The 21418-nt window shown below is 38.8% G+C and overlaps 1 protein-coding gene across 8 annotated transcripts in view; it reads right to left on the reverse strand.

The window, feature by feature from the left end:
- ubr5 (ubiquitin protein ligase E3 component n-recognin 5) overlaps positions 1–20347 on the reverse strand; it is a 37567-nt gene extending 17220 nt beyond the window's left edge. For 5 of the 8 annotated variants that reach the window (XM_054782184.1, XM_054782179.1, XM_054782182.1 and 2 more), the window contains exons 1-21: positions 20092–20347; positions 12748–12792; positions 12561–12642; positions 12123–12199; positions 10948–11067; positions 10120–10399; positions 9861–10020; positions 9289–9441; positions 8468–8679; positions 8204–8320; positions 6753–6863; positions 6408–6562; positions 4670–4787; positions 2665–2849; positions 2423–2532; positions 1731–1843; positions 1435–1590; positions 1226–1337; positions 957–1111; positions 668–868; positions 345–555 (exon numbers count right to left, since the gene is read on the reverse strand). In XM_054782184.1, the coding sequence (XP_054638159.1) occupies positions 345–555; positions 668–868; positions 957–1111; positions 1226–1337; positions 1435–1590; positions 1731–1843; positions 2423–2532; positions 2665–2849; positions 4670–4787; positions 6408–6562; positions 6753–6863; positions 8204–8320; positions 8468–8679; positions 9289–9441; positions 9861–10020; positions 10120–10399; positions 10948–11067; positions 12123–12199; positions 12561–12642; positions 12748–12792; positions 20092–20153 (2935 nt within the window). In that variant the 5' untranslated portion in view covers positions 20154–20347. The remainder of the gene's footprint in view (positions 1–344; positions 556–667; positions 869–956; positions 1112–1225; positions 1338–1434; positions 1591–1730; positions 1844–2422; positions 2533–2664; positions 2850–4669; positions 4788–6407; positions 6563–6752; positions 6864–8203; positions 8321–8467; positions 8680–9288; positions 9442–9860; positions 10021–10119; positions 10400–10947; positions 11068–12122; positions 12200–12560; positions 12643–12747; positions 12793–20091) is intronic. The other 3 variants (XM_054782185.1, XM_054782183.1, XM_054782180.1) reach the window with 2 other exon arrangements.
- Between the last annotated feature and the right edge of the window lie 1071 nt (positions 20348–21418).

The following is a 21418-nucleotide window of genomic DNA, read 5'->3' on the forward strand; positions in this document are numbered from 1 at the left end:
CTATTAAACAGAGTAGTACACAGGTTCAGACAAGGAAACCCTTGTAAAATTTTCCAACCATAAATGCTGCCGTCAGTGACAAGTCACATTAGGCTAGGGCCACAGAGACCTTTTCTAATCAAATATAAAAACGCACATTAAATGAAAATGGGTACTCACTTTTAGTTATAAATTGAGGATTTAAATCTACCACCAAATGATTCAATTAATCCAATCAATCTTTCTTGTTTTAATTTCCTTGAATAAATACAGTTCATTTTGAAAGTTACAAATTGTAACTATGTGTTTTTCTCTTTCTGAGAAAAAAGGTCTACCAAAGAGTGACTGCCTAACACCAGGTTTACCTTCTTCCTCTTTAGTTTCCTTGTTACTAACAGGGAAGCAAACAGAGACGGCCGCATGAAGAATGTTGCGGTTTCCATCACAGCGGTGGCCTAGAAGTGCGCTGAGAGCATGGGTGCCCTGATCAAATAGGAAAGCTTGTTCAAGGTTCACCAGGTACTGCCGACAAGCTTCGTAGTCACAACGCAACACATGCTGCATCAGCATCTGCTTCTAAATAAAGACAAAGGGGTTACGTTATGGAAAAAGGAAAGTAGAGTCAAGAATATGAATAGTATAAGAAAATGTAAGACAAATTTGTCAACATGTGAAATACCGTGTTTACCTCAACAGCCATAATTATAATAGCAGCTTTCTTTTTAATGGTCGAGTTTAGAGAGGGGATATTGGCAAGAGAGTGGACCCCCATTCCCAGGCTATTTATTGGAGGCAGATCCAGCCAATCAGGATCTCGAATTCCACCCATGCAGTCTTTTGCCATTGGGTAAATTGTGCCATTTCCATCTCGAAGAATGATTGGAGATTCCTTCAGGACAAATTGTTTCAAGTGTAATAAATGTATTGGGTCATAGTAATAAAAAAAAGCACGTCATTCATTGAGCAGGTCATCTTACCTGTCCTGCAGTAAAGATAGCCACATTGCGCTCACTCTGACCCAGGAAGGCCATGTTGCTAGTAGGGAAGTTATTCTCCTGCTCAGCTTTGCCGGTCGCCAGGTCAAAGATACAGTACCTAACCCAGGTACCCGTTTTCAGCACTGCATGAACTCCTGGAAGATGACAATATGTATGAATGTCAGGCATTGTCTTTCTGCACAGCATAAGCATATTAGACAAAAACATGTAATAACGTGCATATGAAATGACGAGTACAAATGACGAACCTTTGGAGTCAACATTAACAGCCAGGATTTCCGCCTTTTCTGGGATACAGAGCTTTTTGGGTGTGCGCTGAAAACAGTCAGGGACCTTTGGAGTGCCACCAGTTTTGACCACCTAGTTTTGACAAAGCTAATTAGCAAGAACTCCAACTATTTACTCTTAAGGATATATAAGGGTGGCATCAGATAATCACATCAGTGTGTGTACTAACCTGAAGCTCATCTATTCTGAGGAGCCTACAGTCCTGCAGCAGGGAAGACGGGTCTGAGTCAGTGGTTACAGTGGTGCTCTGGTTGCTCTGGTTGCTCATGCTGCTCGATGTCCCCGGAAACTTCACAGCAACATATGCACCATCCACTTTAAGCACCTAGACATGTTAGAAGTGGAATATGTTCAAATGAGTATAGAAACGCATACAGACACAGTTGATCTTCTAACAAGTTGTATGTTGCCAAGATATTTTGAGTGCAAACGTTGCATGCTTCATAACACTTGACATGGACCCACCTTTCCCACAGGGACGTTCTTAACATCCTCCACAAACACCACTTCTCTAAGAAGCCATTGCTCTTCATTCACTTTCTCCTCTTCCTTGGGGGCTGGGGTAGAACGTCTTCGCTCTGCAAATCGTACAGTGTTACTGGTAGTAGCATATTTAAATAAGACAAGCATTATCATCTAAAGGAAATTGTGGCATTTGATTGCGATGATGCAGTTAAGATACTTTTTGCACCAAGGCGCACAGTTCAGCACTCATTTTTGAGTTTCAGAAAACCATATTCACTGCAGAATACAGTTGCACCCAAAATTAATAAACCATCATTGTAAATTATATTTATGTTACTTGCAAAGCCTATAAACTTGCAGTTAGCAATAAATCAACAAAACAAAACATGTAAATAGCTCAAAAAATCAAAAATTACTAAACTGTCAATTTATTTTAATTGTCCATCTACTGAAAGTTTGTACATTTCGAAAATGAATGTAATTTACAACAGGAGTTGACTAATTTTGAATAAAACTGTACAGAGTCAACTGTGTGACTTGCTGACAAAATCCTGTGCCCCATCGGTTTCAAAGTCAGTGGTCTAATAAGAGCACTGAGTGAGATACTCGTGCTGAGGCTGGAAGCCAGGTAGAAAAGCTATGATTTTTGGGCTCTGGAGAGAAGCAGAGACACAAGCAGGAAGCTGACATACTGTATGGTAGAGAGGCGCTGCTAGCAATGGAAGAGGTATCACTGCATGTAGAAGCTGGGGACGGTGGAGGACCCATCTCAGTCTTCACCAGCTCTGGTTTACATTCAGTCCTATAACAATAAAATATGTTTTTTTTTTTTATACAGTTAGATTCATGAGGTCTAGAAGCATTCTTTTATTTAACAGACAAAGTCAAACTAACTTAAAATTGAACAATTGGGGGGGGAAAACACAAAACTGACTTGGTTTCTTGGGTTTTAGTGGTCTTCTCCATGTTCTTTAGGCTCTCTGGCGAGCGCAGCTGAAACCTGCAGCTGTCGTTCATGTTCCACACAGACTCTAACAAGACGCCAACTTTGGGAATCCCAGCACTGACTGAAAAGGCCACTGCCCCAGCATGGTAGAGGGGGTTATTCCTCAAGCATACCTAAGGAAAGATGTAGATATGTCCAAAGTGCCAAAAATCAGAATGGTCAAGTCCCCAATTCCACCAAGTAGTTCAGTTTCAATGCAGAACTTTGTGCAATTTGCTTTGTTGAATTTTTTAGCAGGTTCAATTGTCATGTTAATTGTTTATATAGCTGGCACTTATTCCTTCCCTCTTACACAGCCATACTGGTTTTAGTGCTCGGAATCTCAGGTATCTCACGATACGATACAATCCGCGATACGTACATGGCTTAATACGACAATAGGGTGAAAGAAAAAAAAAAAAAAAACATTCATAGCTAATATTTTGCAGCATATTTTAACCAGAGCTCAAACAGCAATAGTTGCAAAACATTGAGACTGTTTTAGTGCAACATACCTGCAGGATTTTATTGTAGCTGTCTAACAAACAGTGACACTAACTTAAACGGATTCAGAAAACACAACATCTCATGTCTCTGGAGTAGATCAAATCTATTAGGTAGAAGCATAACAAAAATAAACATCTAGTGTCATATAGTAGAAGTGACGTAATCACCGGAAAGAGAGAATGACCCAGATGAGGTTGAACAGCATACAAAATTGAATGTAAAAGCAGTAGCGTCAATTTCGGACTGAGCGCACCTGAATAATAAGTCGCACCCACCAAATTTAAATGTAATAAAAGTTTGTACATACTGTATAAAGGCCACACTTAAAGACCCACTATAAACCTTGAGATCCTACATACACTTTGTGTTCCCAGCATCAGTCGTTTGCTCAGATGAGTGAGACATGACACTTTTTTCTTTCATCACTTATGATTTCAACTATGGTGGTGCTTCGTTCTGTTTAACGAACTCAGGCAAGGTGCCGTGTTTGTTTTTTCTTCTTCAGTGACTTCCGCCCAATTTTCTGCCACTCTCATGAGAAGCTCCTTCTGGATGGCATATTAAATGGGGACTCGACTTACTGAGGAGGAAGAAAACTACAGCGAGAAGGTATCAATAATCCATTGTAGGGTTAAAGGAAAAATGCACTTTTTGGAATATTGGCCATCATCCACGATCCTTATGAGAGATATGAACACACGTCTTTGTTTTCTGTATCTTTTCTGTAAAATATAAAAAAAAGCTAAAAAGAGGCAGCTAAAAACGCACGTAATGGGACGCACCTATTTCACCTATAAAGCCTTCTGAAAAAGCCCAAAAAAACGACAAAAACACTCCATTTACAGTGTGACCTACATATTAACCAAGCTACAGCAACACTAAATTAAAGCAACACAACCTAAATTTAATTTCATGCCCGAGCAATACGAATACATGGGAAATTAATTGTTCAATAATATATTTTTTGTTCAAAATAACACAATTAACGAAATAAAATAACTTAAATATGTTATAGAAATCTGTCCGGTATAAACAGTATAAAGTCAGAGTCCAGGGTCAATATGTGCGTAAATAATAAGCTACATATGTATTTATATATATCATATAAAGTTTATCCATTCATACACTATATTACTTAACATTGTTTTCAAGTAAAAACATTTTGTAAAAAAAACATTTTTAAAAAGGTGTGGCGGCTTTTATTTTGTAGTGGCGGGGTGCCATGCTCAATTACATGTAGCGGAAACCCTGGGTTTGACAGTTCAATATAATCATTTTTCATCCGACTCCTACTAGGTTTACTGTACGAAAATCACTGTACTGCTTAGCAGAAACAGCTTAAAATTAAAAGATTTTCTAGTGCAAAAAAAAAAGGAAATATGAAATCAAGCTGCATTTAAACTAAGAAATATATAGCGTATATATTGTAAAAACAGACAGTTCTTACTTGGGTTCCCACTGTGATGTTGGGTATCAAGGAAATGCCAGCACTGGACTTTGGCTTTTTATTCTTGGCTCTGGCCTTTTCAAGCATTTTCTTCCGCTGACTAAAAGGCACCACACCCCTGCAGACAGACGACACATCATTGATATATATACTGTATGCCTCTGGTTCATTGCCTTGAATAATTAACAAAACCCCTTTTTCATTTTAAAGTGCCACAACACATGAAATAAAGGTTAAAAATGAATTTTTATTTGATTGAGTAAAATGAGTGTTCAATCCCCTACCCAGCAGCACAGTAGAATCTTGAGAACCTTGTGCCCTCTTGAGGAGGGGTACATCCTTGCAGGATCTAAATTCCTTACCCAACAAAGTGTAATCTAGCATGGAGCTCCAGTGCAAAGGTGATTGACTGTTGCCTTGTATGTCTTCCATTTTTCAATTATGGTGCCAATAAATGTCTCTTTCTCAACAAGCTTCTTGCTATTGGTCTTGTAGCTCATTCCGGTCTTGTTCTTGTCTACAATCTTGTCACTCGAGTCCTTTGACCGCTCTTTGGTCTTTCCATGGTAAAAGTTTGGATGGAAGAGACTGTTTCGGTGTCTTACCCACACAAAAACGACTAAGTTGTGTGCTTCAGAGGGACTTAACTGCACTGGGGGGGTCAGAATGCTGGCTGGTCTGGATCAAATAATTAAACCATCATTTAATGCTTTTGTGTTCTGGATTTTGTTTTACACTCTTAAATGTAATGATTAACAGCAGTTGTTACTAAAAGTACATAGTCTTCTACAGTGGTGTGAAAAGGTTTTGGACTCCTTTCTGATTTCTTTTTTTTGCATGTTTGTCACACTTTAACGTTTCAGATCATCGAAGAAATTTACATTTAGTGAATGACAACACAACTGAACACAAAATGCAGTTTTTAAATGAAACTTAAGGGAGGAAAAAAAAAAAATCGAACCTACATGGCCCTGTGTGAACAAGTGATTGCCCCCCGTAATAGGTTATAAAGCCATTTCTAAAGCTTTGGGACTCCAGCAAACCACAATGAGAGCCATTATACACAAATGGCGAAAACATGGAACAGTGGTGAACCTTCCCAGGAGTGGCCGGCTAACCAAAATTACCCCATGAGCGCAGAAACGACTCATCCAAGAGGTCACAAAAGAACCCACGACAACATTCAGAGAACTGCAGGCCTCACTGCCTCAGTTAAGGTCAGTGTTCATGACCTCACCATAGGAGAGACACTTGGCAAAAATGGCCTGCCCGGCAGAGTTCTGAGACGACAACCACTGCTGAACAAAAAATAAATAAATTAAGGCTCGTCTCAATTTTGCCAGAAGACATCTTGATGTGGTCTGACTAGACAAAAGTTGTGTGTCCCATTACATCTGTTTGGGGGCAATCACTTTTTCCACACTGGGCCATGTAGGTTTTGATTTTTCTTCTCCCTTAATCATAAAAAGTTTAATTTACAAACTGCATTTTGTGTTCAGTTGTGTTGTCATTGAATATTTAAATTTGTTTGATGATGTGAAACAAAGTGTACAGAAAAATAAATCAGGAAGGGGGCAAACACTTTTTACACCACTGTATTTGCAGTAGAGTTTCACATTTGGTCTATGAGCATAGCTGTTCTGGCTTGAAATTGCACATATTGAATATGTCTTTAATAATTGTTTAAAAATAATGCAAATGCAAGTGCATGCATTAAAGTGCACGTTAGTTTTCTCACCACCAGTAGAGGCTGTTCTCCAACTGTGCACAAGTGTATAGCGCACAGCAGTAGAGGGACACCATGCGTTCCCCCTGAAGCTCAGGGAAAGCTTGGGCAGTATGCTCGAGCTTAGAGGCTACTGTGCTTAGTGTGTCGTCAACCCAAGTTGCCACCTATACACAAACATACACACACAGACACACACTATTAATTACGTTATAACGTAAATTAGAAGTGAACCTCTGATTAGTATGTAATCGTATATGATTTGTATGTAATTGTAAATGATACAGTAAATATTAAAGCACATCACACAGGACTTTGTATTGAGGGTAAATATATAAATATACTGTAGAGATATACCTTGTTGGTCTCTGTTGCTACAGTGGCTCTGATACTATTGGCTGACAATAAGGTGATCCTCTCATTAGCCAGACCCAGGAAAGACACACGTGGATGATGAATGGAAGGATTCTGATGGGGAAAATGACTAAAGTTAGCGCTCAGTGATGCAAACACTTGTATAAAAAGTAAGACTCTGCATTAACTGGGACAAATCACAACACAGATACATTTAATATATGGAGTTAGAGTGACAACTTTGCTGGGGTGTCTCATTGATGGCTGACTAACACAAATACGCACATACATGCATGGACGAAGCAAAGCAGACTATTGCAATTGCTCCTCCACAGTTACATTTGATAGCCATAACTACTTGTAATTAAAAAGGCACCCAAAACTCCCCTTCCCAACAGAATGGTAAGGGACACTATGATACAACTGATTTCGTGTTTGTCACTGCATTTTCTTTTAGCTTTTGTTACGGTTTATTAGGGGTGTCATGATACACTCAGCTCACGAGATGAGACGATACATGATATTTAGTTCACGAGAACGAGACGAGACGATATTTTAACATTACTTTTAAGAAAACAACAATGACAAAATATAGGACTGGACAAACAGACGTACATAACTTCACTGACTCACAAAACAATGCAGCTACATTTTGAAATGTTTTATAACTTTGCATGCATGACTTATGCATGTTGCTTTTAATTGTTGAACTTATTTAAACAAGTTGAAACAAAAAGTAACAATTATAAAAGTTAAACAGTTGTAGCTGCGACTGCTAATCGTTTATGCCGATATGTAGTTATGTAAAGACACGTAAAATAGATTGCAGTAGATTAGCTTTATGTAGATGCTAAAGGAACTACATTTCCCATAATGCAGTATCAGTATCAGGAAGTAGTGAATTTTCAAATTAGACCGACTCTCACACATTTTAAGACATATACAGCGAGTGTGTTTTTATTTGACAAATCTTAAATAACTGATCAAATGCAGAATTACTACAGCTTCTGCTTGGATATTTACACCACGGAAGCTGCTGCACTCCGCCAAAAAAATATGTTGCGAGCGATCCTGGGAATGCGAAGCGCAGGTTGGATTGCAAGGTTTATAATGTGCGTAAAGCACTTAATGTGCAGCTCCAATCTTGTCCCACGCACGGCCACTTCCATAGTATGTGTACAGTAATCATTCACAGTTGCAGTAGCTGACAGTGATAGACTTCTGGCTGCCCTCTTTCCACGAGACAGCTTTAATCTAAACGAAAAATATATCGTCACGTTTTAATCACACAAATATCTCGCTGTTTATTGTTCACATACAGTTTTAGTATATGCTGTGAACCACATGAACGGTAAAAAACAACAACAAAATAAATCTAACTAGGGACGATGGGACACATCGAGCTTAAACACCACTAATCAAATTAGTTTATTCCATTATATACAATCTTCCACCTGGGCATTCCTGTAAGGTTCAGGTTCAGTCCATTTCCACTGATAAAGTTCTCCTTTTGAGCTGACAGCCACCAACTCAGAAAACATGGCCCCAATGCTGACAAACTTTACACCATCCTAAACAGAAAAGCAGATATTTATGTTTAGTTAGCATAAACACGTACATATTTAAGTTCAATAAAGGGAAATCCCCTACAGCACATTACAGGGTGAGCGCATAACGCTGTGTGTGTGTGTGTGTGTGTGTATGTGTGTTCCTCTTACCTTGTCAGGCCACCACTGAAGCTCCTCTCCTAGAGACACAGGGCTCTGAACCGGGATGTTCTTCTTGTCCAAGCTGGTTTCTCCATCCCGGCTGGTGGATCCTCGTTCTGTATCGAACGAGGCCCCGTCCAGCCACCGGCGCTCACGTAGTCTCAATACAGACTCGCGCTCACGCAACAGCTCAGAGTCACGCTCTAAGGGAAGGAGGAGAACTGGTATGCAATAAGGTCACACCAGTGGGATAGAAATAAGCCACTCTCTGGGAAAGACCCGTCAATATACTTTGAAGCACAGAGAATGAGATAAGATTCGTTAGAATCACTGTATTGTACAGTATTGTATTGGTCGGGAGTCTCTACAATACCAATAGGTGAATCATTTTGCACGCTCATATTGTAAAATGTCAGTAGATGAGGAAGTGGATAGACAGAGAAACCATGCAACTGGTCATAGAGCAGACTGCTTGTTTTTTAAAGGATAGACTACCTTGAAAGGTTCCTTAAGTTCCTTTAAGACAGGTGGGCATAGCGGGCCTTTCTCAGAGAGCTCATATTTGTACTACAGCCATGCACCATATAACACCAAACATTTATAGCCTGTAACACCAAATACTCATTACAAACCAAGGAGAAGAGTCTGAGGGGAAAAACAATGAAGCTCAGGCCATTTTAATAGGTTTACATAAATTTTGCCTAAGTACCTTTTAAGCAAAAGAGTACACAAGTATTTTTAAATTTTGTTTGTTCAATTGTTTTTTGGGGTTAACAAATTAAATAATTCTAAGCGCTTAAAGTGATTCCTGTTTTAATTTATTGAGTTACCTCTGGACGATCCTAGACGGGACAGTGACGAGCGTCGAAAAGAGGGGTATCCAAAGTAGCTGATATCCTCGGAGAACATCGCATCTGCATCAATAATCACGCTGGGGTGGGCTGAGTGAATGTCTGCATCCAACAAGGACATCAGGTCCTCTGCTTGGGAAAAGGCAAAAAGAATAATGGGACGGTAAAAATAACTTTCAAGCAACAAAAGTCGCCACAGTTCAATCACACCTAAAGTCAGGCATGGCTAGTGTGACTGTGCTACTCCTTGCTCAAATTTGGAACACTTCCTTTTTTGACAACCAGAATAGGTGGCAGGAATGGCAGCCCCTAGCTTGAACATTAGAAATAATCAGAACAATTCAAAATAAGATTGGAATTAAGACAGTCAACCAAATCCAAAGTCAGGGACATTGCAGCAACTGAGCAGTGTAGAAGTGATGGTACAAGCGAATTAGCTGAAGGCTGAATGCTCAGTGTGAGTGCAGGCAAGCAGAGGCCAGGAGAAGGAAAGGAAACTACACCTAAATCCAGTACAGTACAAATGGCCTAGTTTTATTTTAATGACATACCTCCAGGGAGGTAGGACTCGCTGGCTGTGTCATCGCCATCATCTCCGTCTTCATCATCTCTGCTTAGCAAGTTGTTTACAGCCAGGTTGACATCCAGGTTGGTTCTCTGGAGTTCCCGAATGATCACACTCCTGGACTTCCCCTGAAGTACTACTTGGGCCTGAGAATAAATGATAATATGAAACACATCAGTACTGTATTGACTGCATGTTTGCGTTTTTTTTGATGGGTCAAATTTCATAAGAGACATCACTTGTACCTGGGATATAAGGTCTTCGGGGATGACTGAGGCTGGAATGACTGGTTGTGGCTGGCTTCCTAGTAGACCTGATCCCCTATCTCGTCCTGTACGGATCACCCTGGTTTGCCGGCGAGAGTCCCGTGCTGCTGTTGATGACCTGCCCGAAGTGCTTCCGCTTCCACCACCTCCTCCACCTCCTCCACCTCCACTGGTTCCCCCGGCAGCTCCACCTCCTCCAGCTCCTCCTCCGCTTCCACCTCCGCCACTGCCTCCATTTACACCAGAGCTCCATCGACTCCTATAACAGAAAAACAAGAGAGACAGCCAAGGTCAGATAAAACTGCCAGAAACATAGCCTGACACAGAAAAGCCCCAGAACACACACTAACGTTTGAAAATTAATTAGTTGATGTGACAGCAGAGAATCAGCAGTTTCTATTAAACAATGCTTGGCTAAACTCTTAATACAAGAATAAAACCTGAACAATGAAATGCTCTAAATACTTGAGTTGCATATGTTTGTTGACTTATGAAATGTATGTCACTTCTGAAAAATCACAAATGTATATTCTTTCTGAAAACAAGAAGGTTAGCAGTCAGGACTGAAAAAATTGAGAGCAGGTAATATGTTCCAATGCCACAAGTTATCATTAATACATATTCAGTAATACCACAATTTCATGCACCAGGAACACACTTTGACAGGTGACCAGCTGTATTTTCCTGCCGGATATACTGGAGGGTTCCATACATAATGTGTGGGGAAAAAAATCTGACTGGGAATACAACCCTATCAGTGGTCACAATTTTTACAATTTTATCTCCGTCAGTTCTGCCAGAACTTACCCAAGGGTGTTGCCTGCCAGTCTGCCCAGTGTGTCAGAACCAGACAGGAACCAGGGCGGATCACTAGTCCTGCCTGGCCTGGAGCTCCTTCCAGTCCCTGAACCAGTGCTCAACTTTGAACTGTAAACAAAAGATGGGAAAAGAGTTACAAACCTATAAGTGCTCCACGATTATTTTTTTTAATTACCTGGATGAACAGACACTAAAAGTGTTTATGAAAATAAACCCCCTTTGTTCAGGATTTGTTTTCTATGAATAATTACACTTAATAAATGCATTAATATATAAATAAATAAATAATTACATTTAATAGAGCAGCATGCTGGATATTAGCATGGCAACACCTTTGAGAATGACAATCGGCTGCAACTCGCTCTCCCTTCAAGACTTTCTCTAAGTTGTAAGGGTTTGGGGCTGTGCCTACTTTCTCCTATTTCAAAATTTCTAGTAATGCAATTCCTATGTTTGCTCTATAGAGTTTCAAAGAAGGTACGCTATAAACGTTTTGTACTCCAATCAATAACTATGTGACATAAAATTTGCATAGCAACAAAATGATAAAAAAAGAACATACTATCCCATTTGGTGTCAAATTTACCAAGCAGAGGGTATTTAAATGCTGAAAAGTGGCTCTAATGACTTTACACAAATAAGAAAGGTTCATTTAAAAAAAAAAGGAAACAAGCTGACAACCAATTAAAAAAATGTTTTGTGAAAAGGTTTGAAATGGCTTGTGTTTTGCAATTGGAATCACTGCATATTAAGCAGCAACAGAAAGCATTGCCATGGTAGTGGGATGTGGCTGCTGACAAGAAAGATTAGCTCAAAAAGGCATGCTCATTGTCAGCTCGAGCCTTGGTAGTAACAAAAATATACATGGTATGAAAGGGAAAAAAATTTAAAATAAAATCTGAAAACCCTGTAACATTATTCATTCCTGGGAAGTTACAAAATCACTGCTGAAAAATGCCATTCTGTAGGGTGTCTTGTGTCAAGACGTAATAAATAAATTAAAATGTGCGTCAACATAAGACAGTTATGGTGAGGAAGCTATCAAAACAGTGGCAAGACAACTACATTTTTCCTATCAACGACAACAGCAAGTCATTATTCGTTACAAGTGCCTATCCAAAGACCTTTGAGCTCAAACACACAACCAAAGGGGAATTCCTTACCCATCACTGCTATCTGGTTTGCTCAGCTCCAGGCGATCAGGCTGGACAGCAAAGCTGATCCGACACACACGTCCATCCTAAAATAGTTGCAGTCATATACAGAATATATTCAGTGTGACATATATGAAAGAGGACAAATCAAATGTGGGTCTTGAAGCACACTATTGGTAAAACGTTGGGTTTGGTGTCATAAAATAGCTACTGCCGTGATGTGTTGTTCATTTAGTACAGCAATATGAGTATGAATTTTAAAGGTGTCATATTTTGCCTGAAGACCAAATGTAGGCAATCAAATACAATGTCAGTAAACAAAAGAGCTGTGGTCGAGGGGTAACAAGTTGTGACATAAGCAAAATTTGGGATTATTTGGTATCTTAACATATGAATATACATATATTATAATACACATATTTACACTGAAATCGCAATGGTCATTACCTCAAGAAGAAATCCAGCATGGTTTGGCCCAACAACACATTGTTTCAGGGTGGCTTGCTCCAACAAGCTAAGATGCGGATGACTATAATGACACACAAAAACAACAGATGGTTATGTACAAATTTTGGAATAAATAGTTTAAAGCTATTCATCAAATATACTTTAAAATTACAAGACTGACACTCACCTACTGAAACTATATTTGTTTAGTTTCTCTGACACTTCACGTAGCCTGTTAAACAAAGAGAGACAATTTTTCAAGTCAGTCATGCTTCTATGTGGGTCAAATGGAAAATCTTTCTCCCCACCCATACTTAAACCTAAATCCTTTTTAAAATTAATTTCCAGGTGTTCAGCAATTACAATGTCCAGTATAAAATCTATATACAGCTGATTTGAGTAAACAATCCAGTCCAAGAATCCTGCATGTTTGTGAAGACAAACACACATACAGTTCAGGGTTTCCCCTAGAATTTTCTGAAGCTGTGGTGGTGGACCGCATGGGACTGCTGCCGCATCATAAAAACATTTTTTAAATTTATTATTATGAAAAATAATTTTTTATGACTTTATTTCTTAACTTATTTAACACGTTTCAACAACCAGCAGAACATGAACCGAGAACATTGCAAAACTGGTCATTTAATGGCAAAGTTGTTAAATGTACTTAAGTGGGCGTTTAAAATGCTGAGCCTCTTTGCTACCTGACCTAAGTCCAATAGTATTATATGACTATTAGTACAAAAATATGTTTTGTACTATTTGACACAAACCTAAATTTAATTTGATGCCTGTTTTAGAGTAAAACTAATACATGGGAAATGAATTGTTCAATAATATATTTTTTAGTTCAAAATAACAATTAAAATAAAATAATTCAAATATTTTTGTTATAGAAATGTGTCCTGTATAGAGTATAATTTCAGAGTCCAGGTTGATGCTTGCACAAGTGTATCCAACTTGCAGCATTATTAAAGCTACTTTGACAAGGAGAGGTGAGCTATTTTATGTGACTGCCAACATTAAATTGTAGTTTATTTACAAAGTACATCTCCTCCCAGTGTGCTCATTTGTCATTAAAAACAGGCGTCATGTTTGAATAGAACACTGATAAAACTACTAAGAAGTGAAGCAAATATTCTTTGATGAACTACTCAACATCAGCTAGCGTATGAGCTACAGCACCCGTGGGAGACCCCTGTGATAGCATCACTGTCTAAACAGACACACATCTGGTATTTTGAAGACAAGCCATAAGTATTATAATAAGAAAAAAAGATTGTCAAATTACACTTTAAGAAGTAAGTTAAACATGAATGCGATAGCCACTTCTAGTTGGCCCATGATCTAGCTACAGTAGCTACCGCCAGAGGCAGTGCAAATGGGTAAAAGACACCAGGAAGTCGAATGACATTGAAACGTGAGCGATCACACACGCTGGCATAGATAGGCTTCGCATGTGACAAGCTGTCGTCAAATGAATACAATTTTACAGACTATTTTTTATTTGCACGATAATAAACACAGTGAACGTCAACAAAAGACGCGAGTGCCGTGACATGAGCAAGTGCCAACACGACAGAAAGATGATTCTGGTGGATATTTTTTCAAAGCAAAAGCACAGTGTAACATTTTTAGGATATTTTAAATTGTTTTCAAACTAATTGTGGTCAATATGTGCATAAATAATGAGCTATATACAGTGTATGTATCTATAGTCTATAGCATATGCAGTATATACATTCATAGAAAATATTAACATTGTTTTCAAGTTAATTTTTAAGGTGTGGCGACTTTTATTTTGTAGTTGTAGGCCGCCACAATCAATTACATGTAGTGGAAACACTGCAGTTTCAGGGATTAAAAGATGTCGAACTGTAGTCTACACTGGACACTTGGTGTCACTAGTAACATAGACCTGAATTCATCGCTGTCAACAGCAATTATTGCAGGTTTGAATGGTCTCACAACCGGCATCATCATCATAATCATAATAGCAGGGTATTGTTGTGGCTGTACTCCAGCTAAAACGCAACGCTGAATTCCTGACGTCACTTCCTGGCCACAAATCCAAAAGACATTTACTGAAACACACACAAGCACAAGTCTTAAAATTCCTAAATGACTTATTTTCTCAGATTCTATCTGATATATTGGGTAATATGAGTGTAAAGGTGACTGTGGGTGAATCATTGTATGTCTAGAGGGCTGTCATAACACTAAAAAATGTATGAAGGTCATAAACAGGTATTCTATGATTCAACTACAAAAGTATGAGACTTATAAAGAAGGAAACCTACTTCGCAAAAATTCATTTATCATGGTCGGGTCTGGAACCAATTAACCACGATAAACGAGGGATTACTGTACTGCTACTTATATACTGTACCTCTACTATGGTCATCAACGTTATACAAATTAACACATATGTGGACTTTTTTTTTCTACATAAAAGATTAATAACTGCGTGTCCTAGTCTGGAGAAACAGGAAGCGATACGGCACCATTCTGGGAAACACTTTTTTTGTTGATGTTTTAGTTTATTTGTATAAGAAAGTTTAATTCCAGCTATGAAAAACGAATTAATCGCAATTAAAACGTTATCGACTGACAGCTGTAACCTACAACCAAAGGATGTGCAAAATGCTTACCATTATGAACTGTCAACATTACTCCACTCACCGGATGCTGCCAAACTGCCACTTTCTACTGCCTAACGTGGAACTTACCAAATGCAGTCATCTGATCTGAATTCTCCAAGTCTAACCGTCAGCTGTGTGCAGTTGCAGAGTTCAGCTGAGTGGTTTTACGATTGTAAAATGATCAACTTTTTACAGAAGTAAACCAACGACTGTGTGCATACATAGCCGACTGTGTTACATTGTAATCGCTCCTTTTAAGTGACATTTCATACATTTTCATAGTGAAAAGCAATAGAAAGGTGTCATTATTGTGATCTCCTCTGCATGCAATAAAGAAAACTGATTGGACAATATTAAACATAATATTAAATGCCATGTAGAGACAACATACTGTTGTGTCATTAATATAAGGCAATTTAATTTAATAAAATGTAATGAACAATAAAACGTACAGAGCAGTTCTGATAGGGTGGGGTTACAGATTTTTTTTTTTTACAAGCCAAGACTGGTAACTTCCTGCTTCTGAAAAAAACGACTTATTTACACAGTATTGTTTTAAATTTAGATTTAACTGTAATTTGTGACACCTCGAAGTAAGAACGACAGAAATAGTTGGATTTGGCAAACCGTACCTGTAGAGTTGTCCTTACCAAGTAGCATGACATCACTACTTTTAACAAAACATTTTTCAGAAGTACTGTACTGTACTGTAGCTCCAAGGGGTTTACTAGCCACTCTATTCACTCAGTGTCAATTTCTTTGATGAAATCACTGAATGCTTTATCCCTCGGGTCGTCTCGGGCAAACTGTTTGCACGTCTCAAAAGCTGCAACGATAGTAACATGCCACAGGCGTCGCAGTGATGCTGGCGTTTCAGGTGGCTGACAAGGTTTAACGTGCTGAAGCCAGATGTCCCCACCCCCATCATAGAATGTTTGCAGAGCATTTGGAGAAATGCCTTCTCTGAAATAGTGAACAAGTCCCACACGATTGACACCATGTTTGTTTACAAGTGAGCTCAGGGGAAGTTACGACAGGCCATATGCAGCACGTCACAGAAAAGGAGTGCTTGATTTGCTCTGCCCCCTCCCCTAGTTCTATATACACACTGTGTGTGTGTGTGTGTATATATATACACACACACACACACATAAATATAAACATAAAGGTGTGTATATATATATATATATATATATATATATATATATATATATATATATATATATATATATATATATATATATATATATATATATGTATGTATGTATGTATGTATGTATGTATATATGTGCGTATATACACACACACAGTATATATAGACACGTGTGTGTGTGTATATATAGTAAACTGTATATATAAATACACATACAGTACATACATATACACACACACGTGTATATATACATATACATACTGTATGAATATATACACACACACACACAAAGCAACTCTGAATTAATTCCTTAAACCCTGCAAATAAAGTTTTTTTAGATGATACCTCTCACATGACAAGATAAAAAACAAACAAACATTGTCTGTGTGGTTATTATTTTTGTTGTGTGGGCTGAGCTAGGTAGCAGATGACCAACGCAGCACACCACCATTTGAATAATTTGTCCATTGACAGTCAGAGCCATGTCCTGAACACGGGCTAACAGATAAGGTAGCAATGTATGACAGGGTACTCAGACAGTCGGAAAATAAAAGATCGAGGCTTCATGTGCGCTTAAATGGTAACATTACAGTAACAATATCTGGCCAACTCTAATGTGGTAATAAACATGTACTTCCCACAAATCAATAAGCGGTTCTCAATTTCTGAAGTTCATCTTATTTTGAGTTTCAAGGTGCACTTCCTGGTCGCTATTTGTTCGCTTTACTTCAGTCATCTCGCTTCATGATTAGCTGTTCTTTTGTTCCATGTGACCCGACAATCGGCTGCCCACTATGCAAGCCGCACTGAAATGTTTGATGGGAAATATTGAACATGTTTCATATTTTACAACTATCAATGGGAAATACTTATGCACAATGGGTGTAATTTTTGGAGAAAGACATTGAAATGCAAAAATGCCCACAGTCTAAAGTGGCACAACAAAAGGCTGTTCAGAGTGCGGAAAAGTGAGAAGAGCATGACAAGCAGCGTTATTTACCAGGCAGACTCAAATAAACAAAAAATTATCTGAAACAGTTAATGCAAACATAGTACAGGTGGTCCTTGGGTTAGCCGCGAGTTACATTCCTAGACTGTGATGCAAGTCGAGTTTCATTCTCAGTCGGATACCGAAATTAACTCCCAATCAATCACACTGTAGACAGAGCACATGAAGGACAAATAAAATACAGCAATAGAAAGATTAAATAAAATAATTCAATGAAACTAATAAAAAGAGAACAACTCCTTGTAACAACTTCATTGTTCATGGAATCCATGACCCCTCTAGCATTCATTAGCAGCCAATCGTTATACCTGAATGATGGTCGCAACAGTTGAGCGGTTAGGGCGAAAAGAGCGACCAATATTGGTGGGCGTGTCTCCTCTCTGAGCTTTTTATTATGTTAATTTTTACTTCCATGGCGACTGCTTTCCTTTTCTTTGGCGCACTGCCGCTTGGGAGACATAATGAAGTCCAACCACTCAGTGTGGCTGCGCAGGTACACATTGTATCCTTCCGCCCTGCACGAGGCGCACACTTCCTCTGCTGCGCAAGTTAACTAGTTCTCCAGAGAGTCTCGTGTTTATGGACCAAAATGTGTTTTTTAATAAAATTTATGGGAGTGCATTCATAACCAGAAAACATCGTAACATGGAACGTTGTAAACCGAGGTCCACCTGTATTCATCTTTAGCATTATTAAATAAACACAAAATGATTGCAAAGCACGGGCCATATATTTTTCAACTGCCGCTGTTAATACAGAACTTCTTTGTGTGCGAGGCTATTGTAAGGATCAAAATGGCTGGATTGCGTCATATTGATTCCGGAGAGAATATCGCCTTTCGCACCAAAGTACCAAAAACAGCAAAAACTGCAAACAACATACATTAAAATGTAAGTTTCTTCATGGGCCATGTTTTTTTTTGCATCAGTCATACACTGACGACCACAAAGCCATTGTAAGATAATGTCTGATGTCCATTGGTGAATAATCAGTGGAGAGCAACATACACAAACAGTAAAGAACATAGAATGTGTTACAAACTAAAGTTTGCCATAAAAAAATCTGCCTTTTCATTGCCAAAATGAGACGATCATTCATGAAACTGATTTAACCTATCATCCCTACCATCACCAGTGTGTCACACAGAAATGGACAGTTTAATGCGGACTGGCACAATTTAGGAAGGCTCTCAAATGTCTTACCACTATGAATTTAAAAAGTATTAAAACAAATATTCCAACAAACTCAGTATACTATCTGCATATGAAATACAATTCTTTAATATCCTCTTCCCGTCACTACTGAACAAGCATTACCTGATCAAATTCCAGTGGGCTACTAAACGATCAATATGCAATATTCTATTCATCAAATTGCTCCATGGGGTAAATGTAAGGGTCGGTGTCTTCCTTTTGACTTGCTGTACCTGCTCTGACAACTATAGTTACCTCACAGAAGTGCATGGGTTTAGCAGCACATGGCGACTCTACCGTGAAATGAAACACATGCTTGAAATTTCAACAGCCATGACTGTTGAAAAGTTAAAAAAATAATAATAATAAATAAATAACTAAATACCGGCATGTGTCACTTGTGAAGGCAAGCAGCTATTAACATTCTAAAAGTGAGAGTTCATGTCAGTCCAGTTTGATCAAACAATTCGGTCAGTATCAGCCATGAGCTTTGCTGTCTAGTGCTTAAACTCAATGTCAACCTAGTAGCAGTGTGACTTCTCACCCTCCTGGTCTCCAGAGTAGAACATCTCATTGGACGATATCATCAAATTAAATTTCAGTCTAAAAGCGTTAAATACAATTTTGAGTCCAAATTTATGAGAAATGTCCTCACATACTATATGGTGCAAGCATGAGCATGCAATTTCTAAAAATGTCGTCTGAAGTTGAATTTATTTAGATATTAATGCTGCCTTGTGGTAGTCTGGTAAGCACAGCAATAGAAAATAATGTTACTTGTTGAAATAACATAATCAAGCATTATAAGCATGTAATTAAAAATATTTGTCTCGTGTGCTCTCTGAGCACGTCACTACTGCCATTAAATCAACTCCCTAACATATTGTCTGCATCAGAGTAGGTTTAAAACAGACAAGTCAACAAAGAAAATAGTCGTTGTAGGCTTATGGTAGCCACATGCATACAGGAATAATAATGAAATAAAATATGACTTTGGCAAAAGCGTGGCAGCTCACTAGCTTATTAGCACTAGCCTTGAGCTACGTAGCTAACGTTAGCTCCTTCATTGATATGGAATATTAGCAAGACACGCACAAAACAAATATCGACACACGTCAAAATCGTTGACGTGTAATCTACGCGGAAAACCTCTCGTTTTCTGGATAACGACATGTGTTGCGAGCCTTATTTCCCTCTCTTTAACCCATCCCCCAACCCGCATTGTCCATCTCAACTTCGACTGTGAGCCAATCCTTCCAAGAACCAGCCTGCTAGCGTTAGCATTCCAGTGATAGCCAACGTAAGGTAACGGGCTAGCTAGCAGCTGGCGGTGGATTGACTGCTTAGAGGCTAAACGAGGATTGTTCAAGATACCGGGCCTAGAATTTACGCTAGTAGTACATTTCACTCGTTGGAGAAATAATTAGCGGACATGACAATCTCAACGTCGTTCACAACACTATTTACCACAATCCGCAGATACATATGGGAAAGGATTATTATTCTTATACTATTACGGGCCGCGACAAAATACCTGTCATTGAGCTGATCTTCGGTCCCGGGCAACGGGTGAACCACGAAGTGTATAGATGTCATGGGGACGGTCCAAAGTCACACCCAGCTGTGTGAACGATGTGGAAATTGATGTTGTTTCGATGACTGTATTTGTTTGGATTCATAGGAATCGTTTAAAGGCGAGAAAGCTCGAGTTTAGATCCCAGCCTCCTCAACTACATGCCGCCATCTTAACTCTAGCAAGCTTCTTGTGTGTGTTGATTAGCGCACATGCACGCGCCCTGCTGGCTGGAGCTCGAGCACAAACAGGAAACGTGTTACACTGAACAGGAAAGGCAATTAATAAACATTTCATTAAGAAACATTTCACCTCCGCAAACGAAATGTATTTCTTTTCAAGTGTTTTGTACCTTTTATTTTATGAAGCATTCCTGGTAAGTAAAAAGCTTGTGGTTGTTGATGAGAAAAGAGTATCACAAAGGATGTCAGTAAGACCTCTCCCACAAGTTTGTCATTTTAATCTCAAATAACCTGTTTAACTTCTTTTTTGTAACATGGGTCTTACTCTGCTAGTATATTGTACCACTGGTTCTCAATTGTTAGTTACTCTTATGGACTGTACTCTATATGATTGTTAGAAGACATTTTGCCTCTCATCAGACTTCCATCAGTTCACACTCAAAGACTAGATAGGACAGCTCGTCTTCTTAGACAACCTGAACAGTCCAGTTGTGATTGATTCAATGGTTGATTCAATGCCCTCAGAATACTCTTAGCTTACATCATATTACACCATTCGTGCTCAAGTGTGGTATTTGAACGGCATGGATGTCCAAACTGAAAAATGAAAAGATCCTGGGGGCCACCTTGAGATATATAGGCTATATTTTTTGCTGTGTTTTTATTTCTACAACGTCGACCAGTCCAGGGTGTACACCGCCTATCGCCTCAAAAGACAGCTGGTATAGGCTCCAGCATACCTGCAGTCCTAGTGAGGACAAGCAGTATAAAAAATGGATGGACTTCAACAATATAACAAGTTTCAGGGGCAAAGTCAAAAGATATGAATGAGAGCCAATAAGTTTTCACTTTTGTTTACTTATTTTGCAGTATTGACGATTTCACTATTTGCTCTATAAATACTGTACATTTGTTGATAAAAAATATTTTTTTCTTTGCCTAAAATATTTGCATTGTGCTTTATTCCATTCTATCCATCCAATTTCTATGCTGCTTATCCTCTTTAGGGTTGCGGGGGTATGCTGGAGCCCATCCCAGCTGACTCTGAGTGAGGCGGGGCCCACCATTGACTGGTCTATTCTATTCTAATTGAAGGCAAATCATTC

This window comes from Dunckerocampus dactyliophorus, chromosome 7, assembly GCF_027744805.1.
Source record: "Dunckerocampus dactyliophorus isolate RoL2022-P2 chromosome 7, RoL_Ddac_1.1, whole genome shotgun sequence".
In the NCBI taxonomy this organism is placed as follows: domain Eukaryota; kingdom Metazoa; phylum Chordata; class Actinopteri; order Syngnathiformes; family Syngnathidae; genus Dunckerocampus; species Dunckerocampus dactyliophorus.